This window comes from Lepus europaeus, chromosome 2 (genome assembly GCF_033115175.1).
Source record: "Lepus europaeus isolate LE1 chromosome 2, mLepTim1.pri, whole genome shotgun sequence".
In the NCBI taxonomy this organism is placed as follows: domain Eukaryota; kingdom Metazoa; phylum Chordata; class Mammalia; order Lagomorpha; family Leporidae; genus Lepus; species Lepus europaeus.
The window spans coordinates 81396845-81423318 of record NC_084828.1 but is presented as its reverse complement, the minus strand read 5'-3'; the positions used below and the strand labels follow the sequence as shown (position 1 = coordinate 81423318).

General features: G+C 45.6%; 1 protein-coding gene across 1 annotated transcript in view; it reads left to right on the top strand.

Moving 5' to 3' along the window:
* The window catches only part of SLC12A8 (solute carrier family 12 member 8), a 179112-nt gene that overhangs the window by 111611 nt on the left and 41027 nt on the right, over positions 1 to 26474 (top strand). Inside the window, exons 6-8 of the mRNA XM_062181070.1 lie at positions 16274 to 16361; positions 18900 to 18987; positions 24914 to 25060. Of these exons, the coding sequence (XP_062037054.1) occupies positions 16274 to 16361; positions 18900 to 18987; positions 24914 to 25060 (323 nt within the window). The remainder of the gene's footprint in view (positions 1 to 16273; positions 16362 to 18899; positions 18988 to 24913; positions 25061 to 26474) is intronic.

The window sequence follows — 26474 nt, the reverse complement described above, 5'->3', positions numbered from 1 at the left end:
AACACATGATACTTGTTCACCTTATATAAATAAAAGACTTTTTAAAAATGAAATAAAGAGTTAAAAAAAAAGTTGAAGCGTGTCAAAGGACACAGATTTTTAATTGAAAAGTCCCCAAAAGGAAGCTTGCAAGTTCCTTGAGAAAGTAAATTTTCCTTAAATGAACTAATAGGGGACAGACATGCCTAGAAAAAGCATCATGAAATTTTCTTCTCTTTTACTAATCCCCATTTTCAGGAATAAAAAAGAAAACAGGGAGGGAAGTAGGTTTGTGGCCCTTGACAATAAGTAAAACTTTGATGGACTCCATGGTTGGCTGAGTCAGGGAGAGAAAAGAGATGCCCTACTACTTAGCCAATGTTGGTAAGGACCCATTTGACATTTGCACTGATTATTTTATCCAAAGACTTATTTTTGAGACCTATAAGGGCTTGGTTCTTTTCTTGGCCATCCATGTTTGTTGTCTTGGAGCCAGGGCACTAACCCAAGCCCCCTGTTCACCTGGATGTCAGTGTGGAGAGAGCTATGGATGGTGCTGGAGGTGTAGCTCATAAACCCAGGCAACGTGGTAGCCTATGCCCTCTTACTTAGAAATTAAAACTGAGACACTGTGGAGGCCCCAGAGCCAGCAGGCCTCGATCAGATTAAGGAAGCTGTTTACCCAAGCCTCATAACAATGTGCAGACCACAGCATCACCATTATAGAAGGACAAAATGGATTTTGGGGAAAGCATTTAACTGCTTCCTGGAATTGATGGTTTGAGACCCATGAGGAGGGGAAATGCCGTCAACCAGGGATGGACTAGTCAGTTGGAACTGGTGAAGGAAGAACCTATGAGTAAACCAATGTGTAGTGTTGATTGTAACTGCTGGGTTCAACCTTCTTGTAGGGGATGCAACCCAAATTAACCATGTAGTTACTTCCTTTTAGACAGAGAAATGTGAGAATCAGGAAACTTGAAGATTAGTGCTGGTTCTGTTAGCAATCAGCTCAGAAACTTGAGGAAAATTGCTTTCTCTTTGGGCCTCAGTTTCCAAGTGTGTAAAATAAAAGGTTGGAGTAGAGGATCTCCAGGACACCTTCCAGCTCTAAGAATCATTGATTGTAGAGGCAGGTGTTTGGTGGAGCTGTTAAGACGTCACTTGAGTTGCCTGCATCCCATACTAGAGTGTCTGGGTTCAGGTCTCAGCTCTGCTTCTCATTCCAGCTTCCTACTGATGTGCACCCTGGGAGGCAGCAGGTGATGGCTCAAGTAGTTGGGTCCCTCCTACCCATTTGGGAGACCTAGACTGAATTTTGGGCTCCGGGCTTCATTCTGGCCCATACCTAGCTGCTGTGGGCATTTGGAGAATAAGCCAGGGGATGGAAAATCTCTAACTTTCTCTGTCCCTCTGTCTTTCAAATAAAAGTTAAAAACAAAAGAATCATTGATTCCAAATAGCCACCTCAAACAATATGTGTAAGCTTACCAAGAAAAGTATAAAGACCAAATGTATAAAGTATAAAGTATACCAAAAGTATAAAGTATACCAAAGTATAAAGACCAAGGAGGATATTTAGTGTTTCCCAGACTGCACTGCAGAGCTCTCATCATGAACAAAGTATTTCACCTTTTTTTAAAAAAAATTTTTTTTAATGTCAAACATGTTTTGAGAAATGCTATGTGCTGTGTTTCTATTCTTAGAGAAAAATAAGGAGCTTTAACATCTTTCAAGTACTAGTAAGTCCTGCAGTGAAAGTTTCCAATCTGTTCTAATCAAGATTTTCCTCAATTTCCTCCTCCCATGGTGGAACTTATTTTTAATTTTTATTTAATTTACTTGAAAGAGAGAGTGAGAGAACGTGAGAGCGCGTGCGAGAAAGATATCTCCTGGTTCACTCCCCTAAAATGCCCATAACAGCCAGGGCTGGGCCAGGCCAAGCCCGGAGCCAGGAACTCCATCTGGATATCATGTGTGAGTGGTAGGGAACCAGCTACCTGAGCCGTCACCTGCTGCATAGCAGGATGTGCACTGGTAGGAAGCTGGAATCAGGAGCAGAGACAGGACTTGAAACTAGGCACTGTGATGTGGAACATGAGTGTCCCAAGTGACATCTTGATGGCCAGATGTCTGCCCTGAACTTGCTTTTCAAATGTAATTTTTATTAAAAAAACAAAACAAAACTGGATATGAGTGCTCTAGGAAATAATACTTGTTCTACTGCATCGACCCTAAATCCAGCTCCAACATTAATGATCGTATTTTAAAATTGCACCAGAAGCAGAAAGAAAACAAAGCAGAGATCTCTGTAGTGTTTGACAAGAATGAGTGAAAAAATACTAAATCAAAAATAATTGTTTCTGATCTACCTAGCAAGCAAGGCATTTACAGTCACCAGAACTAGAGGACATCTGTTCAGGAATTGGGCAGTGAGTTAAGCATGGGATTCTGGAAGTGGCAGCCACAACGTGCAAGAGTGCACCTTGACAGCAGAGCCACAGTCGCTCTATGGCCCCACCAGGAATCGCCTGCTGGGCTTCCGACCTGGGCCGGTTGCCTCCATCTCCCTGCCTCCTCTGGCCCTTCGTGTCCACAGCACACTGTCTGCTTCCTAGCTTCACTCTTCGTCTTAAAAGCCAAATCCAGTCTGGTTGTCGGGTCAGTCCTTTCTTCCCCCACTGACCAGTATCCTAGCGTGGGACTCCCACACAGGCCAGCTAGGAGGGTCTGTGTGCAGGAAGTGGGGAGAGGAGAAGGCGTTATGGATTCAGAAGCTGGTTAGAAGCAGGAAGCAGTCGGGATGAATGTGTGACTCTCCGCGGCGGAAGCATATACATAGCCCTGGATTCTCGTGGGTCTTCATTTACTTGATGACCTTTGTAAATGACCTGAAGGAAGGTGGACACCGTGACTTGGCAACCCAGAGGTGGTATACAAATGGCAAGGAATAAAGAGTAGTGTTTAAGCTCACAAAGCTGAATGGGCAGAAAATTGCCTGGGGGCAGAACAAGGAGCTTGCCAAGGCATAGCGCCTGTAAGCAGGGTGACAGGTGGGAGCCTTGGTATAAGGTCAGAATTTGGGTGGGTTGGGAAGGGGTGGCATTGCTGGATGGAGCTGGAGTTTGGTAAGCATGGAGGTGCAGCCAGGGATGCCTTGGCATCAGATTGTCCTGGTAGCAAGCAGCAGAGTCCCAACCCTTCTCAGTGACAGGACCTGGCCCTGGGAGCACTGGAAGAAAAGTAGGTTATGGATATTCCTCTTTTTGACCCAAATAAGATCTGTACAGTGTTTTTAAAAAGTATAGAGAAGCTCTTAATACAAAACTGTGCTCTCGCACCACACCCTTCAACTCCCCAGATATCCAGAGGGCAATCACTTTAAAAAATGTATCCATTTGAGAGACAGAGAGATCTCCCATCCATTGGTGCACTCCCCAGATGCCTGCACCGGGATGGGCTTGGGGATGGGGAAATTCAGTTGAAGTCTGCCACACAGCTGGCAGGAACTCAGTCACTTGAGCCATCATCACTGCCGCCCAGGGTCTGCATTAGCCAGAAGCCGGAATCAAGAGCTGGAGCTGGATACTGAACCTAGGCACATGATGTTGAATGTGGGTTTCTTAGCCACTAGACTAAACAACCAAAAAGGGCAACCACTTTTTTTTTTAAAGATTTTTTATTTATTTTATTTGAGAGATAGAGTTACAGACAATGAGAGGGAGAGACAGAAAGGTCTTCTTTCCGTTGGTTCACTCCCCAAATGGCCGCAATGGCTGGAGCTGCGCCTATCCAAAACCAGGAGCAGGCACTTCTTCCCGGTCTCCCATGTGGGTGCAGGGGCCCAAGGACCTGGGCCATCCTCCACTGCTATCCCAGGCCACAGCAGAGAGCTAGATTGGAAGTGAAGCAGCCGGGACAGGAACCGGCAGCCATATGGGATGCTGATGCCACAGGCAGACGATTAACCTACTGTGCCACTGCTCTGGCCCCAGACAACCACTTTTAATCATTTTTAGTACCTTGGGAACTGTGTATCATCAACAATAGCTTTTACCTATAACTTGTTTAATCAAAGTAAAGCATTATCTATTGATGCTGTGCTAGGCAGTAGGAGAGTTTAGTTTACGTAGATGATTTTCCATTTACTTTCCAATATGGTAGTTATATTTTATTTTTAGTTACTTTCTTGATTTCATTGATAACTCAGACTACACTGAGTTCTCATTGTTTTACCAGTTGTAGGTTATGTCTCTTCACTCTTTACTGTTAGCATGGGAAAAGTAAGACTCCATGTAGTTTTAAGATTAATATACCCGAGTCTTATTTATATTTAAAATAAGTGTATAAGGAATGTTTAATTGTCTGAATTTTAGAGGAATCTGCATAATTCTATTGTATTTGAGTTTGTAGAGCAGTATCAAGAAAGCTGCAGGGGACAGCACTGTGGCATTGTGGGTGAAGCTGCCACCTGTAGAGCCAGCATCCCATATGGGTGCCAGTTTGAGTCCCAGCTGCTCCACTTCTGATCCCACTCTCTGCTATGGCCTGGGAAAGTAGTAGAAGATGGACCAAGTCCTTTGGCCCCTGTACCCACATGGGAGACCCGGAGGAAATTCCTGGCTCCTGCCTTCGGATCAGTGCAGCTCTGGCCATTGCGGCTGGTTGGGGAGTGAACCAGCAGATGGAAGACCTGTCTCTCTTTCTGCCTCTCCTTCTCTCTGTGTAACTCTGACTTTCAAATAAATAAATGAATCTTTAAAAAAGGCTGCAGCAAGTTAATTATTAGCAGGTTAATGGGCAAAATTGCAAGAAAAATGTGCTTTGCAACTACAAATGAACATAGTTATGAACAGACACCTAGTAAAAAATGTTCTTTGACTTAAGGTTACAAGTAAACAGTCTTTGGAACTATGGAGACAAATTGTTCTGTATTACTGGAAATTTCTTTGCCATTCTGAGCAAACTCTCAGAAACTCCATGATGATAAGATACAAAATGAGTGTGGAGAGTTAACTTACAATCAGTTGCAGCTGGTATATAGAAGGTTGCTAACCTTTTCCTTGTCTACCTAACAAATCCAAAGTCTGGCACAAAAGGTATGGCTTGAATGACCTTTCAAGTTTTCTTATTTTTTTTAACTCTAGGATTATTTTATTTTAAACACATGTGAAATTTTTTTTTTTTTAATTTTTGACAGGCAGAGTGGACAGTGAGAGAGAGACAGAGAGAAAGGTCTTCCTTTTGCCGTTGGTTCACCCTCCAATGGCCGCCGCGGTAGCGCGCTGCGGCCGGCACACCGCGCTGTTCCGATGGCAGGAGCCAGGGGCTTATCCTGGTCTCCCATGAGGTGCAGGGCCCAAGCACTTGGGCCATCCTCCACTGCACTCCCTGGCCACAGCAGAGAGCTGGCCTGGAAGAGGGGCAACCGGGACAGGATCGGTGCCCCGACCGGGACTAGAACCCGGTGTGCTGGCGCCGCAAGGCGGAGGATTGGCCTGTTGAGCCACGGCGCCGGCCACATGTGAAATTTTAAAACACAAAAACAAATTATTGAAGTAGCACCATTGTGTTAAATTATATATTTATCAATTATCATTTCATTGTATCATTGAAAATACCAGACTTTTATTTTTTTATTCATACAAAAAAACTGATTAAAATAGTAGCAAGTGAAACCAAGTAGCAATTCTCTGCTTTTTGAACAATATCTTCTTTAAAAAAAAAATTTTTTTTTAAATTACAACACACCAAAACTATTTATTTATAAATTTACTTAAAAATAGTGAAAGCATTATTTTAGCAGCATTTAATAATTTTATTTAAAACATATAAATTTTATGCGTTTCATATATATACAGATTTAGGAACATAGTGATTCTTCTCCCCTTACCCTTCCTCCTGCCCATGCTCCCACCCTTCTTCCTCCTCTCACTCTATTTCCCACTCCATTTTTACCAAGATTTATTTACAGTTCAGATTTGAAGCCAGGAGCCAGAAACTTCTTCCGGGTCTCCCATGTGGGTGCAGGGGCCTGAGCACTTGTGCCATCTTTTGATGCTTTTCCAGGAACATTAGCAGGGAGCTGGGTTGGAAGTGGAGCAGCTGGCACTTTAACTGGTGAATATATGGGATGCTGGTACAGCAGGTGGCAGCTTTACCCAGTAAGACACAACACTGGTCCCGTTTATACCATAATTTATTTATCCAGTCTTCAGTTGATAGACATCTGGCTTGATTGCATATCTTAGCTATTGTGAATTAAGCTGCAATAAACATGGGAGTACAAATTATTCTTTCATATGATGATTTCTTTCGGTTTGGGTAAATTCCCAAGAGTGGGATGGCTGGGTCATATGGCAGGTTTATATTCAGATTTCTGAAGTGTCACCATACTGTCTTCCACAGTGGCCGCACCAGTTTACATTCCCTACAACAGTGGATCAGAGCACCTTTTCCCCAACATCCTTGCCAGCATCTGTTGTTTGTTGGTTTATGTATGAGAGCCATTCTAACTGGGGTGAGGTGAAACCCATTGTGGTTTTGGTTTGCGTTTCCTTGGTGGCTAGTGATCCTGAGCATTTTCTCATGTGTGTGTTGGTCATTTAAATTTCCTCTTTTAAAAATGCCTGTTCAAATCCTTTGCCCATTTATTAACTGGATTGTTTGTTTTGTTGTTGTTGGGTTTCTTGAGCTCTTTATGGATTCTAGATATCCATCCTTTATCAGTTTCATAGTTTGTAAATATTTTCTCCCATTCTATTCGTTGTATCTTCACTTTGCTGAATATTTTCTTTTGCAGTGCAGAAGCGTCTCAGTTTGATGTAATCCCATTTGCCAATTTTGGTTTTTGATTACCTGTGCTTCTGGGGTCTTTTCCAAGAAATTTTTGCCTATACCAATGTCTTACAGAATTCCCCCAATGTTCTATAGTAATTTTATGGTATTGGGTCATAGATTTATGTCTTTGACCCACTTTGAGTGGATTTTTTGTGTAAGGTGTAAGATAGGTGTCTTGTTTCATACTTCATGTGAAGATCCAGTTTTCTCAGCACCATTTGTTGAAGAGACTGTCTTTGCTCCAGGGATTGATTTTAGCTTCTTTGTCAAAGATAAGTTGGTTGTAGGTGCATACATTGATTTCTGGAGTTTCTGTTCTGTTCCACTGGTATACATATCTATCTTTTTTTTTTTTTTTTGCCAGTATCAGGATATTTTGATTATAACTGCCTTGTAGTATGTCTTGAAATCTGGTATTGTGATGCCTCCAGCTTTGTTTTTTGTTGTATAAGATTGCTTTAGCTATTCAGGGTCTATCGGGTTTCCATATGAATTTCAGCATCATTTTTTTTTAGATCTGAGAAGAATATCATTGATGCTTTGATTGGGATCTCATTGAATCTGTAAATTACATTTGGTAATATGGACATTTTGATGATATTAATCCTTCCAACCCACGAAAATGCAAGATTTTTTCATTTTTTGTGTCTTATGCTTATGTTTCTTTTTTAATATGTTTTATAATTTTCATCATAGAGATCTATGACCTCCTATGTTAAATTTATTCCAAGGTATTATTTTTTTGTAGCTATTGTGAATGGGATTGATCTTAGAAGTTGTTTCTCAGACATAGCATTGTCTGTTTATAGAAAGGCTATTGATTTTTGTGTGTTAATTTTTATATTCTGCCACTTTATCAAACTCTTTTATGAGAAGACTCTTAATGGAGTCTTTTGATTCCCTTATATGTAGAATCATGTCATCTTCAAATAGGGATAGTTTGACTTCCTCCTTTCTGATTTATATCCCTTTGATTTCTTTTTCTTGCCTAATGGTTCTGGCTGAAACTTCCAGAACTATATTAAATAGCAATGGTGAGAGAGGGCATCCTTGTCTGGTTCCAGATCATGGGAATACTTCCAACTTTTCCCCATTCAATAAGATGCTGGCTGTGGGTTTGTAATAAGTTGCCTTGATTATATTGAGGAATTTTCCTTCTATACCCAATTTGCTTAAGGTTTTCATCATGAAAAAGTGTTATATTTTATCAAATGTTTTCTCTGCATCTATTAAAATAATAATATGGTTTTTGTTCTTCAGTTCATTAATGTGAGGCATCACATTGATTTGTGTATGTTGGACCATCCCTGCATACTAGGGATAAATCCCTTTAGGCCTGAGTGAATGATCTTTCTGATGTGTAAGATTCGATTAACTAGTATTTTGTTGAGGATATTTGTGTCTATGTTCATCAGGGAAATTGGTCTATAGTTCTCTTTCTCTGTTGTATCTTTTTCTGGTTTAGGAATTGAGGTCATGCTGGCTTCATAGAAGGAGTTTGGGAGGATTCCCTCCATTTCAATTGTTTTGAATAGCTTAAGAAGAATTGGGATTAGTTCTTCTTTAAATGTAGAATTCAGCAGTGAAGCCATTTGGTCGTGAGATTTTCTTTGTTGGGAGGGTCTTCATTACTGATTCAGTCTACATCTTGGTTATTGTCTGTTTAAGTTCTCTATGTCTTCATGATCAGTTTTGGTAGATTGTATGTGTCTAGGAATCCATTTCTTTTTGATTTTCCGATTTGTTGGCATATAGCTCTTTGTAGTAATTTCTGGTGATTCTTTTTTATTTCTGTGGTGTCTGTTTTTTTTTCTAAGATTTATTTATTTATTTGAAAGAGTTTCACAGAGAGAAAAGGAGAGGCAGAGGCAGAGGCAGAGGCAGAGAGAGAGAGAGAGATCTTCCATCTGCTGGTTCACTCCCGAATTGGCCACAATGGCCAGAGCTGCGCCAATCTGAAGCCAGGAGCCAGGAACTTCTTTTGAGTTTCCATGTGGGTTCAGGGGCCCAAGGACTTAGGCCATCTTCTACTGCTTTCCTAGACCATAGCAGAGAGCTGGATCTGAAGTGGAGCAGCCGAGACTCAAACCAGCGCCCATATGGGATGCTGGCACTGTAGGCCACAGCTTTACCAGCTATACCACAGCACCTGCCCCACCTGTTACATTTCCTTTTTCATCTCTGAATCCATTGACTGGGTCTGCTTCCTCTTTTTTGGTTAGTTGGGCCAATGTGTCAATTTTATTTTCTCAAAACACCAGCTCTTCATTTTATTGATCTTTTGTATTATTTTATTGGTTTCAATTTTGTTTATTCTCTAATATTAGTTATTTCTTTCCTCCTGCTAATTTTGAGTTTAGTTTGTTGTTGTTTTTCTAGATCCTTGAGATGCATTGATATCTCATTTATTTGGTGCCTTTCTGATTTTTTGATGTAGGCACCAATTGGTGTTAACTTCCCTCTTAACACCGCTTTTGCTATAGCCCATAAGTTTTGATATGTTGTATTGTCATCTTTATTCATTTACAGAAATTTTTTGATTGCTCTTTTGATTTGTTCTCTGACCCACTATTCATTCACAAGCATGTTGTTCAGTCTCCATGTGTTTGTATATGTTCTAGAGATTTTTGAGTTATTGATTTCTAGCTTCATTCCATTGTGGTCAGAAAAGATCCATGGTATGATTTTAATTTTTTTAAATTTGCTGAGACTTGCTTTATGACCTAGCATTTGATCTATTCTAGAGAAATTTTTATACACTGATGAAGTGAATATGTATTCAGCAATGATGGGATGATAGGTTCTGTAGATATCAGCTAGGTCTATTTGATCCATAGTGTAGATTAGCTCTGTTGTTTCTTTGTTGATTTTTCTGTCTGATTGATCTGTCCATTGATGAAAGTAATGTGTTGAAGTCTCTCATTACTATCCTGCTGGAGTCTATGTCTCCCTTTAGATCCATTAACATTTGTTTTAAATAGTCAGGCACCTTGGCATTGGATGCATGTATATTTATTATAGTCACATCTTCCTATTGAATAGATTTTTTAATCATTGTATCCCTTGTCTCTTTTAACAGTTTTTATGTTAAAGTCTATTTTGTCTGATATTAGAATGGTTACACCTGCTCTTTTTTGCTTTCTGTTAGCATGGATATCTTTTCCCATCCTTTCATTTTCAGTAGTATGTATCTTTGTTGGTGAGATATGTTTCTTGTAGGCAGAAAATAGAAGGGTCATGTTTTACAATCCATTCAGCAAACCTGTATCTTTTAATTGGAGAGTTTAGGCCATTTACATTCAAGCTTACTATTGAAAAGTAACCACTTGACCCTGCCATTGTTCCATAAATATTCCCATTGTTTGTTTTGGATGTCCTTTGTACTTTTACTGGGCGATTTTCTGCCTTTACATTCTTTCATAATGATAACTGTCTTTCTGTAGTTCTCTGTGTAGCATATCCTTAAACATCTTTTGTAAGGCTGGATGAGTGGTGACAAATTCTTTCAATTTCTGTTTGTTATGGAAGGTCTTTATTTCTCTTTCATTCATAAATGAGGGCTTTGTATGTTACAGTATCCTGGGTTGACAATTTTTTTTTCTCTTAAGACTTGGACTATGTTTCTCCATTCTCTCCTAACCTGTAGGGTTTCTGATGAGAAGTCAGCTATGAATCTAATTGGAGATCCTCTTAAAGTAACCTGACATTTTTCTCATGCACATTTTAGAATCTTTTCTTATGTTTTATTACTGATGAAGCTTGACTACAATGTTTCATGGTGAAGACCTTTTCTGGTCATGTCTGTAAAGAGTTCTACGTACCTCATGTATTTGGACATCCCTTTCTTTCCCCAAATTAGGGAAATTTTCTGTAATTGTTTCTCTGAATAGGTCTTCTAATCCATCCTCTCCACACTACCAGGAACTCCTAAGTCCCGTATGTTGGGTCATTTGATAGTATCCCATATATCTCCAACACTGTTTTTAGTTTTCCTAATCTCTTCCTTTTTTTTTTTTTCAGTCTGAAAAATTTCCAAAGATTTGTCTTCTAGCTTAGTATTCTTTATGCTGCCTCACCAAGTCTGTTGTTAAGGATTTTCACTATATTTTTTATCTGATATACTGAATTCTTCATTTCTAATATTTCATTTTGGTTTTTGTTAAAAAATCTCACCTTCATGAGAGAATTTTTCATTCATGTCATGTATGGATTTCTTTAATTTGTGAATTTGCATCTCATTGCTTCTGAGTAATCCTAGGATTAGTCTTTCGAATTCAGTTTCAGGCATTTCATCAATCTTTTCATCTTTACATATATTGAAGTATTGTTGTGTTCCTTTGGGAGGGGTTCATGTTGTTTCCTTATTCTTGTTTCTTGGATTTCTGCATTTAGTTTTAATCATTTGGATATACTTGTTGGTTTTTCCCTCTGATGGCTTTTATCTTTGAACTGTGCCTCTGTGGCTTAGTGGACTGTCTGCTCTTTCAGTGAATATTCAGAGGCATGTACTGGGTAGGCCAGGGAGCTCTGGTCAGTGCTCCAGGGTGGGGTGAGTATCCAGGGTGACACCCAAGTTGAGTGTGGTAGAGCTCCTCTGTTGGCATAATCACACCCTCATCTCCTTTCTTCCATGGTGATCATATTAAACTAATTGAAGCACACCAAATGCAAGTCAGGCCTGAGTGAAAGACTATAGGACTGATGTTTGGTTTTCCACATTACTGTGATGAAAGTTTTAGTGTTTTCCTCTGCCCTCTTTTCTTCCTTCTTTTCACTTCCTAACAGTCTTTCGTTATAGTCTTCCTTTTCATGTGGTCAAGATAGATAATATTCGTGTTCTGATTGTAATTATAGTTTGTCCTCTGTGCTTTATGCATAAGTTAATTTTAGAAGCTAAAAAAATCATAAATATGTACATTATTATGACTGCAGCAGTTTTCAGTGAAGAGAATTCAATCTGAGAATTCAGTGTCCTTCAATGTGATTCAGATGTGATCCTAGTTGCCATTTAGGGAAGAATGTTCCTAGTATCATGGCTCAATGAGTTAATTGTCCTTATATGTTATTAGTTGTTTAAAATCATATCACTATTTAATTTGTTTCATATTCATATCTTGACATTCTTGATGACCTAGTTTCAATAGTGTCTTTCTTCTAATTCCCAAAAGGTTGCACTTAACATCAGACTGTCCATTTCCTTTGCAGTAGCCTCCACCTTTTTGCTTCCATTCCTGCTCTTTTCTCTGTGGTATACCTCTTATACCGCTGCTTTACTCCATTTCTGAGACATCTGCTGCTGCTTTCCCAGCACATTAGCACAGAGCTGGATCAGAAGCAGAAGATCTGGCACTTGAACTGGTGCTTAGATATGAGATGCCAATGATTAAGTGGCAGCTTAACCTGCTGCACCACAGCACTGGCCCCTAAGTGCTTGGATATTTACTTAATTGTATCTTTCAGATCTATTGTATTTTCAGTTTTAGTGATCTTATTCTTTTTTCTTTCTTTCTTTTTTTTTTTTTTTTTTTTTTTTTTTTTGACAGGCAGAGTGGACAGTGAGAGAGAGACAGAAAGGTCTTCCTTTATGCCATTGGTTCACCCTCCAATGGCCGCCGCAGCTGGTGCGCTGCGGCCGGCACACCACACTGATCCGAAGGCAGAAGCCAGGTGCTTTTCCTGGTCTCCCATGGGGTGCAGGGCCCAAGCACTTGGGCCATCCTCCACTGCACTCCCGGGCCATAGCAGAGAGCTGGCCTGGAAGAGGGGCAACCGGGACAGAATCCGGCGCCCCGACCGGGACTAGAACCCAGTGTGCTGGCGCCGCAAGGCGGAGGATTAGCCTGTTGAGCCATGGCGCCGGCCCTGATCTCATTCCTAATTTCCAAAAGTTCTTCCTTTTTCTTGAATTTTTTTTTCAGGCCATCTTGTGTTACAGATAGAATATTCTTGGTGTCTCTCATTACTGTTTCTTCAGAATTCTCCCCTGATCCTGATGTGCGTTTCTTCTAGCTGGTGTGCTCCATTTCTGTTATGCACTTGCTTGTTCATTGCTGGTCTTTGTCACAAGCTGTGGGTCCTGGTCACTGACACACATCCCCTTGCTGTGTAGTGAGCTGAGAGCTGTTTCCTGGTGGCAGCTGCCTGCATTTGGGTGAGCCGGTGCCTGTGTACAGCCTCACTTGAGGTGCCGGCCTCCACACCAGCGGCGCTGGTTTTCCTTAGGCAGTGTCTTCAGAACCCTAGAGAAGCTTCCCCAGCTTTTCTTTTCCTTCCCTTTCACTCAATATCATTTTCTCCATTTCCTATGTTCCAGACATTTGTGGAAACCTTTTATCAGTAGGATCCTACCATCCCAATCCTCTTTGCAGTGGGCGTTTATTTATTTCTCCTCTTTCCTACCCTCTTGATACTATTGATATGATCTTGTAGGGGAAAAGGGGAATGACAAGTGTTCTTAACATGCCTTTATAAAATATTTTATTTATTTATTTGAAATGCAGACTTAGAGAGAGAGAGTTCTCCATCTACTGGTTCACTTCCCAAATGGCTGCAATGGCCAGAGCTGGGCCAAGCACTTGGGCCATCTTCCGCTGCTTTCCCAGGCACATTAGCAGAGAGCTGGATCAAAAATGGAGCAGCTAGGACTCGAACCAGCAGCCATATGGGTTGCCAGTGCTACAGATGGTAACTTAACCCACTGCGGCACAGTGCTAGCCCTTTAACATGATTTTTTAAACAACAAAACTCTTTCAAAATGATTTTTCCCAAATTTTAAAATGACCACTGTAGAAAATTGAGAAAATATAAACAATCAAACAAAAAAAGATCTGTTCCTCTCTCCCCCAACAGTAATATTGTTAACACTTCAAAACACATTCTGATTCCTTTTTCTATGCATTAATCAATCTGTTTTTTACATAGCAGTGTGATCATACTGTATGTTCTGCTTTCACTATGCCCCTTAAAACAACACTAGATTTTGATTATCTTTTTGTGTCAGAACATATCCCAAAGATGTGGCATGTATTGAAAGATGTATCATCACTTATTTTGCCAACCCTTGATTATCTAGACATTAGGTTCTTAATTTTCATTACTCTAAACAAGTATTTTTCACATTTTTGACTACTTTTTTACTCATATTTGTGAGTGTTTGCTTTGGACAGAATCTTAGGAACGGAACTGCTGGGTCACAGTATAGGCAGCCCCCGTGTTGGGCCGTCCTCTGGGCTCTCTTTGCAGCGGCCCCGCTTTACATTTCCAGCCCTCAGCTTCTCCTCACTGCCTTGTGCCGGAACCCCCAAGTGTTACAGCAGAGGCTGTAGGAGCATCATTTGCAGAGTCAGACAGGACTGAACCCTGGCTTGGCCACTTACTCAGTCTGTGACTGAGCACTTTTCTCTAACATGGGGAAATGATTTTACTTTCCTGATGTGGCTGTTGTGAGGCGTAAACAAGATTTAAAAAAAAAAAAAAAATGCGTGTAAAGCACTGACACAGACCTGTCAGGTTGAAAGTGGTCACACCTTGATCAGGATGGTGTTAGGCTGTTCCTGTCCCTGAGCCTATCCAAACCCTCGTTCAAGGCCACATTCGAGATGCCGCCGCCTGGGTGAGGCTTTCCCAGCCAGGATAGCCGGTCTCCCTGTGCTGTAGAGCACTCGGGGCCGGACCCTTGCTGATGTTCAGAACACGCTGTCCTCTTGCTCCCACATGCATCTGCTCTAAGTCTGTGTCTCCATTCGTTGTCCGTTGCCATAACAGACCTGGGGCTGGGTAATGTAGGAGGACAAGAGGTTGACTCAAGCTCACAATTTTGGAGGCCTGAGGCTCTTATGACGAATAGCATCCCAGTGGTGGGAGCACTGTAGGGGGGAAGGAGAGTATGTGAAGACAGGAAGCCAGAGATGCAGGAGAGGCTAGGCTTGTTCTTTTATACTAGCCCTCCCATGAGAACTAATCCCTTCCTAGGACAAGGCCCCTGGGGACCTAATGACCTCCCCCCGAACTCTCAGAGAGGTCACACCACCTCTTAATGTCACCATGCAGAGGACCAAGCCTCCATTATAAAAATGCCTGGGCACTTTGGGGACACATTCACACCAAATGCAAACCCTAGCAGGATGGAAGGAGGCCACACTCTCATCACCTGGCACTGTACTGTTGGTCCTTCACTGTCATGCAGTAACTCAGTTTCACTTGTGTTCTTGGGGAAAGGAGGTAGTGATGGAAAGGAACCTGCAGCTCAGTCATCAGGATTGTTTTTGTTTTTTGTTTTTCCTTTTTTTTTTTTTTTTTTTTTTTTGACGGGCAGAGTGGATAGTGAGAGAGAGAGACAGAGAGAAAGGTCTTCCTTTTTGCCGTTGATTCACCCTCCAATGGCCGCTGCGGCCGGTGCATTGCGCTGATCTGAAGCCAGGAGCCAGGTGCTTCTCCTGGTCTCCCATGGGGTGCAGGGCCCAAGGACTTGGGCCATCCTCCACTGCCTTCCCGGGCCATAGCAGAGAGCTGGCCTGGAAGAGGGGCAACCGGGATAGAATCCGGCACCCCAACCGGGACTAGAACCCAGTGTGCCAGTGCCGCAAGGCGGAGGATTAGCCTGTTAAGCCACGGTGCCGGCCTCAGGATTGTTTTTCTAAAAACAATTATTTATTTGAAAGGCAGAGAGACCACAAGATAGACACAAAAGGAGACAGAGATCTCCCACCCTCTGATTTACTCCCTAAATTCCTGCAACAGCTGGGGCTAGGCTATGCCAGGAGCTGAGAACTCAGTCTGGGTCTCCCACACGTGTGGCAGGGACCTAAGTCCTTGAGCTGTCACATTCTGTCTTCCAGGGTGTGCATTAGCAGGAAACTGGAATGGAGAGTGGAGTCAGGGGTCAAACCTAGGCACTGCGATATGAGATGTAGGCATCCTAACCAGCATCTTAACCTCTATGGCAAATTCCTGTCCTAGGAGTGGGTTTTGGTTTCCTTAGAACCCCTGGGTAGCTCAGGAGCTGTGAGGGTGGTTGGTAACTCCAGGGCACCTGAACCCGCAGCATAAGGAGCAGGTAGCTGTAGCAGTGAAATTGCACAGGAACTGCCAGGCCTCTCGCTAGTGCTGAGCCTCTCCGGGGCATCTTCCAGCTGGGAAGGCCAGGGCTGAGCAGGCAGCACTGGCTTGTTGTGCGTGCACGATGCCTGCCTCACCCTCCTTACTCTGCAACCAGTAATCAGATGTTTTTGTAGCCGGGAGGGCTTTCCTTGTGCACACTTCCCCACCCACAAAGGCCCCTTTCACAGCCACGCAGATGCCTCCCCAGTTGCCAGGGGAGATTGAGAAGCGCCTGTTCACAGAGCTGCAGGTGGGAGGGCTGGGCATGAGAGAGCTTCCAGGAGAGGGCCCTGGAGGAAGAGAGGGATTCCTGGAGTCGCTCTGTCACCCCATCTCCTGCCTGTGTGTCTTCCAGGAGTCATGGCTGGCTTCAACATGGGGGGCGACCTCAGGGAGCCGGCCGCCAGCATCCCGCTCGGCTCGCTGGCAGCAGTTGGCATCTCGTAAGTCCCCCGCGTGGTGATCGGTTCGAGCTGCAGAGTGGGAGTGAAAACCCCAGGCTGAAGAAGGGATTGCCCCCTTTGTTCCGAGAGCGCGCCGACTGTGACCGGTCTATTTCATACCCTGATCCTCCTTTTAACACTCGGTGGGCTGGAAAATTCCCGTCTGGTGCGTTCAGACACTGCCCTTTCATAGCCCTGCCTGGGAGGAGTGGCGGGAATGCAGATCACAGACCCAGCCTTTTCCTCAGCCTCCAGCCCCCCTTCCACACCTCTACTTTGAAGTTGAGATTTTTCTTAACCATTGCATTTCCAGGATTATTGGAGGGAACACAGGAGGAAGAGCTTTGCCATTAGACAGATGAAGGTTTGCATCTCAGCTCTGCCGCTGATGAGCTGTGTGACTCTGGCACCTCACTTAGCTCTCTGAGCTTCCATTTCCTTTTCTAGGAAAGTGGAGTAGTGATGATCTGTGTGCCTCACTGGCTGTGTGTGAAGCTACAGGCCAGGCCCAGAGACACTGGCTCTCCTGCTGCCCCCAGCTGGCCTCCCCTCCATCTCCCCAGGACCCTCCAGCTTCTGGGTCTTTAGTTCACCTTGTGCCACTGCTACTATGAGGCTGGCCAGCCTTTGGGTCTGTTTCTGGCCTGCTAGGATTGTTTGTTTTTCTCTTGTGCCACAAAAAGTTTTGCTGCCCTTGACTGGGTAGGTGTGACAAGGCAGTGAGATCATAGACATGACAGTGAGTTGAGAAGTTAAAGAAGTTATTTAAACTGTGATATTGTTTAAAAATTTATTTATTTGAAAAGTAGAGTGATAGAGATATTCCATCTGTTGGTTTACTTCCCAAATGGCTCCAACAACCAGGAGTCCGGAATTGCATCTGGACAGAGCCCTAGGTACTTGGGTCATCTTCTGCCACTTTCCCAGGTACATTTCTAGAAAGCTGGATGGGAAGCAGACCAGCCAGAACTCAAATCAGTACTCCCATGTGGGATGCCAGCATTGCAAGTGGTAGTTCAACCCACTGAACCACAACACCAGCTCCAGTTGTGATTGTTTTAAAGGCATCTGTATCACAAGTACTGAGTCTGCTGTTTGCTTACTGCAGTTGCACTGTCGCAACCAGCCAGGCACATACACCAGGCTGTCTTGTACAAAATAAGGCAATAGCAATGGGAGCAAAATGAAGACAACAGAGGTACAGTTGAGTTTGGGGAGGAAAGAAAAGGAAGTGGGTTCTATGTGGGAACCCTGCCTTGGTTTTGGTGATCCTTGGGACGTCCTGGGAGGAACCTTTGGCCTACCCAGCCACTGCCCAGGTGGTCACCAGAAGTCACACAGGGGTCATGTGCTTGTTCAAGATTACTGTGGCATTATGAGTAAAGCCACTGCCTGTGGCACAAGCATCCCATGTGGGCGCAGGTTCAAGTCCTGGCTGCTCCACTTCTGATCCTGCTCCCTGGGAAAGCAGCAGAAGGTGGCCCAAGTGTTTGAGCCCCTGCACCTACTGGGAGACCTGGAAGAATCTCCTGGCTCCTGAATTCAGACTAGCCCAGCTGAAGCCATTGTGGCCATTTGAGGAGTGAACTGGCAGATAGAAGACCCCTCTCTCTGTCTCCTCCTGTGTCTCCTTGTAACTCTCTTTTTCAAGTAGATAAATAAATTGTAAAAAAGAAAAAAAAAAGATTAATGGGCATCTTGGGGACACAGCCAGCCCACTGTACCTTTATATACTTTTTTTCCTTTCTATTATCTGTGCTCCAAAAACCAACAGAACTGAGAGGCCCAAAAGGTCATCAACTTGTTTTTCTGCTCGGGGAGGAGTGAGTGTGTGGCTGCCCCAAATCCTAACACAGGGGCCGATTAGCCTCTTAATTTCCCTCCCCTGACCCTTTGTGTGTTTTTCTTCTTCTTTTTTTTCTTTAAAAAAGATTTATTTCTTATTTATTTGAAAGGAAGAGTTACAGAGGGAGGAGGAGAGACTGAGATAGAGAGAAAATAATCTTCCAGCCAGTAGCTTATTTCTCAGATGGCTACAATGGCTGGGGCTAGGTCATGCTGAAGTCAGGAGCCAGGAGCTTCTTCTGGGTCTCCCATGTTTGGCTCTCCCCTTGGTACAGGGCCCTAAGGACTTGCGCCATCTTCTGCTGCTTTCCCAGGTACATTAGCAGGGAGCTGGATCAAAAGCAGAGCAGCCAGATTTCAAACCGATGCCCACATGGGACGCTGGTGTTGCAGGCTGAGGCTTAACCTGGTACACCACAATGCTGGCCAACTTTTTCTTCTTTTAATATAAGAAAAAGAGAAAGCAATGATGCTTTTTTTTTTTTTTTTTTTTTCCATTTTGGTACAAACTATGTTAGAGGAGAAAAAGTAGAAAAAGATCCCTCACGCCAGCCAACTGGGGAGGCCTGGTAACTGGCTTATCTCTGTAGTTTTGAGTCAGTCCCCACAGGAAACCAGAGGTGGAGTGGTATGAGGTTGGGGTGGGCTTGGGAGGGGCTGGTGGCAGTTCTGCTGTGCTCTTGGGTTTTACAGGTGGTTTCTGTACGTCGTCTTCGTTCTCCTGCTGGGCGCCGTCTGCACCCGAGAGGCTCTTCGCTATGACTTCCTGATAGCTGAGAAGGTGTGTGAGTCCTGTGCTGCCCAGAGGGCTCACTTGGTCAGCTGGGTCGCTGCTCCCACCAGCCAGGCTGCCTCCCCCTTGCATTCCGTCTGGGAGAACACATGGTCTTAAGCCCAGGACTTCAGTCCTGGGGCTCAGAACTGGTGGGAAACTTACAGCTTCTGTTTATGGAGCCCTAGGAACCAGTCCCAGTACCCAGGGAGGCACATGGCTGCAGGTAACTAGAGACTAGAGCCATTTCCATGTCAAAAATCAGGACAGAAATACAAAAAAAAAAAAAAAAAAAGCCACCCAAACTCTCAGCTCATAAGCCCTGTGTTTTTAAAAAGATTTATTTGAAAGGCAGAGTTACAGAGAGAGAGAGAGAGAATCTTCCATCCATTGGGTCACTCCCCAAATGGCCACAATGGGTCCGGCTGGGCCAGGCCAAAGCCAGGAGCCAGGAGCTTCATCTGGATCTCCCACATGGGCGGCAGGGGCCCATGAACTTGGGCCATCTGCTGCTACTTTCCCAGGCACGTTAGTAGGGAACTGGATCAGAAGTGGAGCAGCCAGACTCAAACCAGCACCCACATGGGATGTCAGCATCATAGACAGCAGCTTAACTCAGTATCCCATAATGCCAGCCCCAACTCCTGTGTTTTGCCAGTTGGTTCACTTTCCACCCAAACCAGAAACTGCCAGTCACAAGAAGCAAGAAAGGAGGAGGCTGAGGGACAGAAAAGGGGGCAGGGAGGTGGAGTGATACAAAGGAGTCCAGCACTAGGGTGAATGCCTGGCAGTGAAAGACATGGCAGGAGGGCCTGCCCTGTCCCCAACAACCCTCAGCTTTCTGGTTGCCCTGAGAATCCCGGGCTCCAGGATGAGTGAATTCCTTGTGTTCCTGATTGCTGCTAGCCAGCTGGAGGTCATGTGATTCAAGGACACTTGTTTGGCATCACTTGACCCTCCAAGAATAAAATTTCCAAACATTTTTTCTGGAAATCCCCCAAAACTACTTTCCTTAGTTTCCTGGAGGAAAAGCAGGCCTTGTGATTCCCGTCAGAGAAGAGAAACTCCCTCCCCACCCAGCTGCCTGTCTCTGATGGGGATCAGAGGGGCCCCTGCTGCCCTGCCTTTCTCTGCCAGGCCCTCAGCCTGAGTCTCGCTGAGTCTCCCTGCTTGTGTGGTTTTTTTTTTTTTTTTTTTTTTGACAGGCAGAGTGGATAGTGAGAGAGAGAGACAGAGAGGAAGGTCTTCCTTTTCTTTTTGCCGTTGGTTCACCCTCCAATGGCCGCTGCGGCCAGCACATCTCGCTGATCCGAAGGCAGGAGCCAGGTGCTTCTCCTGGTCTCCCATGGGGTGCAGGGCCCAAGCACTTGGGCCATCCTCCACTGCACTCCTGGGCCACAGCAGAGAGCTGGCCTGGAAGAGGGGCAACCGGGATAGAATCCGGCGCCCCAACCGGGACTAGAATCCGGTGTGCTGGCGCCGCAAGGCAGAGGATTAGCCTGTTAAGCCACGGCACCGGCCCCTGCTTGTGTTTTAGGAGACAGTGCTATGTTCTCGTGGGGTGAGGCTGTGTGGAGCAGCCTGCCTGAGAGGGCCAGTGCTCAGGACATACTGCGGCAGGGAACTCAGCACTCACTTTCGAAAACAATTTCTTATTTAATGATCTTCACTTTATTTGAAAGGCAGAGAGAGAGAGAGAGAAATCTTCCATATGCTGGTTCACTCCCCAGATGTAAGCAACAGCCAGGGCTGGACCAGGCCAAAGCCAGGAGCCTGGTTTCCCACGTAGGTGGGAGGAGCCCAAGCACTTGAGTCATCACCAGCCTCAAGGTGCACATTCGCAGAAAGCTGGAATCTGGAGTGAAGCCAGGACTCAAACCAGGTACTCTAGATATGAGATGCAGGCACCCATAAACTGTTAGCACGGATTTCCTTGTAAGTCGGGTAGACTCATGCAGAGGTGATGTTTGTTTTCAAGGGTCTTGCCTGTAGGCTGACACAGGGAGCAGATCAGGCAGTACCGGAGCTGACCCCAGGCAGCGAGGCTTGCTCTGGGGGAAGGAACCTGTGTCTGTCTTTGTACCCACATGCACGTTTCTGTCTGGAGTTTCATCTCCCGAGGGCCTTTTCTCCAGTTGTGGAATGAGAAGCTTGCCTGCATTAGAGGAACTGGAGGCCTCTGGGGGCCGTTACAGAGGGAAGGATCGTTTGACCACGGAGAACTGACCGCCGCTTGTCTGCAACTCTGCAGTGGCTGGCTGGCTTGGTCTTCTGAAACTGCTTCCTTCCCAGCAGCTTCCTTCAGAGAAATCCTCTCAGCCATCAGGGACTCTGATGTGGATGGAATGAGGAAAATTATGCCCCGCTGGGCTCGTCTCTCCTCTGCTCCCCTGCTTTGTGCACAACATTCAGAATGGACCCCTGGTGGGGCAGGCAGCCTGGTGTCCAGAGAAGGCAGACTTCTTCCGAGACAGCACAGCAGTTTCTGAGGGTGAAACCCCACACTGGATAATCAACACGTGGACCCAGGATTGCCACCTGCCCCAGATGGCAAGACGGATAGGCAAGCTGTTGCCAGTTGGGGGCACCTGTTAAATCAGGCCCACCGGTAATATTTGGGCACATGCACACTCTAGGATAAAAGGTGGAGATTTAGTTTTTGGAGAGGATGATATTATTTCCTTGGGATGAATTATTAGAAAGTCTATAAAGAAAAAAGGAAGCAAGCTGCTGTTCTTAGTTCTCAGTGGCAAACAGGAGCAGGTGCAGCAAGTGAGTACACAGTAAAGGAACCAACCATGGCAGCTCCAAAATAGCAGCGCCCTAATGTCAGGTGCCCCTCCCCCAACTCCTCCAAAAGGGGGCACACAGGACTTTCCTCCAGAGCTTTCTTCTTTCCTCGAGCATCTAAAATGTCCCTTGTCGGGTCTGGCCTGGCAGCAATAGCAGGCACTGTTCTCCAGTAGTAAGTTGGACCGCAAATGATTTCACTGCCGGTACCTAGAGAATGGAAGGCTGCAGCAACGAGGCTGGAGGGGCAAGGACAGAGTCTCTATTGGACACAGGACGCAGTCTCCCATCCTGATATGGCTTTAGCAAGTCACGCAGCTCAGCTTCACGTCCTAACTATGGCCTCAGTTCTGAGCCCATCTCTGAGCTTTCCTGAGGCCTGAAGTGAGGCTGCATCTATCTGTGTGCCAGGAGTATCACCGTGGGGCACAGGCAGGGCTGGCCTCTGACTGCTTCCCTCAGCACTGGTTCCCATGAGCTGCTCAGTGGACATCTCCCTCTCTCCCCGCAGCCTTCTGCACATTGCAGTCACCTGGGGGCTTTAAAAGACTCCACGATGTCTGTGTCCCATTCCATACTAATGAGATCAAGAGCCTGGGATGATTCTCACCTGTTGCTAGAGTGGACCCCTACAGAGTTACATTTTCAAAAAGCTAATAATAAAATTCTGTCATGGAGTCTGTCTGCTTATAAAAACAAACAAAAAAACAGTCCACATAGGATGGATTGGGTAGAGAAGACAGAAAGCAAGGTGATAAATGAATGATCACACCTCAGACTACACCAAGGATTGATCATGGGACCAGTTTATCTAGCAGTTTATGAAACCTTGAGGGCATGGATCACAGTGAAGTTATGAGGCCTCATTAATTCAGCTGCTTAGCACTGTTTGCCCGGCTGTGTGTCAGGTGCTGCGAGGCAGGGGCCAGGATGCATGATACGCATCTTCACTTAAGGGGCGCTTGTGCACCAAGATAAGCCGAGAGCTAATGAACTATCCCCAGGGTGAAAGATAACAAAACACCATCAGAGCAGTGTATGTCAAGTAATAAAATGGTCGGTGAAGAGTTGAGACAAGTGAGCTTAAAGGGGATAAAAACAAGAGCCTGCATTTCTGTAGGGCAAAGCAACCCACTCTGAATTAAAGACAAGACAGGCTCTGTAGTGGATGTGAGTTTTTGTCCATCAAGCCCCTGTCCACTGCAGGTGATCTGCATTACATATCACCTTGAAGGGAGGGAGTGACCCATTTATTATCACAGCAGCCCAGAGGACCAAACCCTCTCCTGCCTGTCCCTTCGCAGCCCTGGTAGGGCACCTGACCTAGACTAGGTCATCAGATGCTTCAACTGTAATTAATGAGGCAAAAAGAGAGAGGTGGTGAGGAGTGGGCATTGGGCACAGCAGTTAAGTCGCACATCCCTCTCTGTGTGCTGGGTTCAAGTCCCAGCTCCCTGTGCTCTCCATTCCAGCTGCCTGCTAATGTGCGCCCTGGGCGTCAGCAGGTGATGACCCGAGTACTTGGGTGCCTGCCACCTGTGCAGGAGACTTGGGTTGATTTCCAGACATCTGGCTTTTTCCTGGCCTAGCATCTGCTGTTTCAGGCATTTGGGGGAGTGAACTAGAGGATGGAAGCTCTCTCTGAGTGTCTGTCTTTCAAATTAAAAAAAAAGTAAGTAAGTAAATTTTTTTAAAGAAATGATGAGAGTTCCTCTGCAGGTGGCAGGTGCAGGAGCATCCTGGCAGACTGATCCCGCTGAAGAACCTGGGTGTGCCTCCAGGCTCCTGTCCTGCCTTTCTCCAAACCTGAACTTTTAGCTCCCTGATGATTCTGTCAGCCTGAAGGGTCCTACAAATATAGCATTAAAGGGGGGGGAGGTATGCTTTTTCCTGATCAAAATCCTGACTGATACAGGATTCCTCAGATGGTCAGATTATTCCAGTGATAATTTATGAGCCAGGAAGATGCCTCTCCATGCCTAGGTTCAGTGTAGCTCAATGACAGGGATCCAGTGCATTGCTCAAGAAAGAAGTAAAATTTGGGGGTGAGGAGAGTCTTCATCAAGATGGGTATAAGTGGCAAAGTTGGAAACTAAACCTGACCTATCTGTGCTGGTTGGGTAAAGGCACGTGGCATACCCAGTTCTGGCCACTGAGCCTGAAGTTGAGTGGGGAGGGCAATGCTGAGACCCAGGAGAGCAGAGAGACTCCCCTGGGTGTGCATGAGGTCCAGCTCAGGAAGGTGTGATGGCTTCAGACTGGCAGGCACGGACACAAGTGCATGGGGAATGGTGCTGATCTTTGGCTGGCCCTCTCTGACTCTGCTGGTGCCTTATGGGCCAAGGGGACATGGGTCCCAATCAGCCCCTCAGCATTTGTCTTTGCTAGGCACGGGATACTAGGCTGATGCTCCCGAAGGAGCTGTCCTCACATCCCCTTGAGGGGGCCACAGAACTCTGAGGAGCAGCCCCTGTGGTGAGGGGGATTGGAGGCGGCCTCATAGAGGAGGTGAGGTTTGTGCTGAGTCCTGAAGCACAGTTTAGCAGTCAGACAATGAGTAGATTGGGGATGTGGTGGGTAGAGCGCCCCAGCAGGCAGAGAAATCATGCTGACCCACGACTCTGTATGCTGAGTGTGGGGCAAACATGGTCATGAGCCATGTGGGAGCTGCAGGCACGTTTGCAGCAGGGGCATTTGGGTCAGATCTGGTTCAGATCAGTGACTCTGGCAGAGTCTAAGGATGACACAGAGTGAGGAGAGCGTAGAGACAGGAGGCTGTTAGCTTTGTGGTTGGCCAGTGGTTCTCAAAGTGTGGTCCCCAGCCCACCAGCATCAAGGTCTTCTGGGGACCTGTTGAAAATCCGGATTCTCACCCCTACCCTCAGATCATTGATTCAGAAACTCTGGAGTTGGTTCCCAGAAATCCATGTTTTCACAAGCCTTACAGATGAGTCTGATGCCTGCTCGGTTTGAGAAAGCTTGTGTAGTCCATGTCAAATGTGGGCTCACCTGGAGCAGTGGTGTGCAGTAGGGTGGGGCTGGGGATTTGGGAATTACTCTATCCCGCTCAGCTGCAGCGGGGTGGGCAGTGTGGCGGCAGTGGAAGGGCTGTGGCACTGGATGATGAAACCGTTTTCTCACCTAGGTGTCCCTGGTGGGCTTCCTCTTCCTCCTGGGCTTGTACATCTCGTCTCTGGCCTCCTGCATGGGAGGCCTCTACGGAGCTCCCCGGATCTTGCAGTGCATCGCGCAGGAGAAAGTGATTCCTGCACTCGCCTGCCTGGGACAAGGGGTGAGTGACCCGTTGTTTGAGAAACATACCTTTTGCCGTTAACACAGCTGTTGGCCCATGCATGCTTTAGTTTTTCTGATTCGAACGCCTGACCAGTTGATCAGTTGTCTGGGGTGGGATAGATGAGAATGCTGTGATCACTTCTTCCAGCCCATCCTCTTGCTTGCTTAGGCTGAGGTCAATTAGATGAAGCATCTGTAATGTCACAGCACCCTGGCCACCTGGCACTGGGTTAGCCAGCCAGGCCCAGCAGCAGCTTGGACTGGAGCAGCAGGGAATGGAGGAGACCCTATCCTTTGAAAAAAATAAATTCCAGAGGGGGGCATTAGGCTTAGTAGTTAAGATGGAGGTTGGGAGCCTGCATCCCATATCAGAGTACACGAGTTTGAGTCCTGGCCCTGCTCCTGACTCCAACTTCCTGCTAATGGGCACCCCAGGAGGCAGCAGGTGATGGCTCAACTACTTGGGTCCCTGCCATCCACGTGGGAGACCTGTATTGTTCCTAGCTCCCAGGGCATTTGGAGAGTGAACTGGCGATGAGAGCTCTCTGTGTTTCTGTCTTTCTCTGTCTCTATGTCTCTCAAATAAAGAGAAGAAAATTTCCAGGTCCTGCAGCTTTAGCATAGAAGAATCTCCTGGTTAGGAAGGGAGCTGGTCTTTGCAGCTCTAACTCTGCTCTCAAGGCTCCTCTTGTCCCTAGGGGTTGCAGTTTGATGATTCTCCACAGCCCTGGCCTTGGGGCTTCCTGTTAACTAACCATCATGCCCCAGACCTTAACTGCCACGGTATGACTGGGATGGGAAATGGCTGGGACGCTCCAGAGACCTTCTGAAAACCCAGAGGTTGACAAGAGAGAAATGGAGACAGAGACTCCCAGTTTCCAGGAACTCGGGCTCACACTGTCTTGTTGGGGTGCACAGGTGCCCTCCGCCGCCTTCAGGTTCCCAGCCTCCCTCCTGAGCAAACCAGGCTCATCTCCTCCTTGTCCTTCCCTGATTTCCGTCCTCAGGCAGACTGGGCTGGGGAGGGCGGCACTGTTGGCTCTCCTGCCTTCTGGGTGCTGGTGCCTTTTGTTTTATTTTTCTTTCACTTCATTTGTTTTTAGGAGGCAGTGCTTACATAAAAATGATGCAAAAGAAATCATCTTTTCATACAAATGCAGAGAGACTGCTCTCACTCCTCTTCCATGGTGTGAATATCCCAGAGTCTGTTTACTCAGCTCCCCACAGGTTCACACTTGTGTGGCGTCCAGTAAGCAGTGCTGAGGTGAATCACCTTACCTGCGTGAATAATGTTGTATATATGAGACAGATGTGCTTAATGGATAGCTTGGATCAGCGGGATTGCTGGGTGAAAGCATAAATGCATTGCTAAGAGCCTCGGGTGATCACTGACATCATACGTAAGAGTGTTA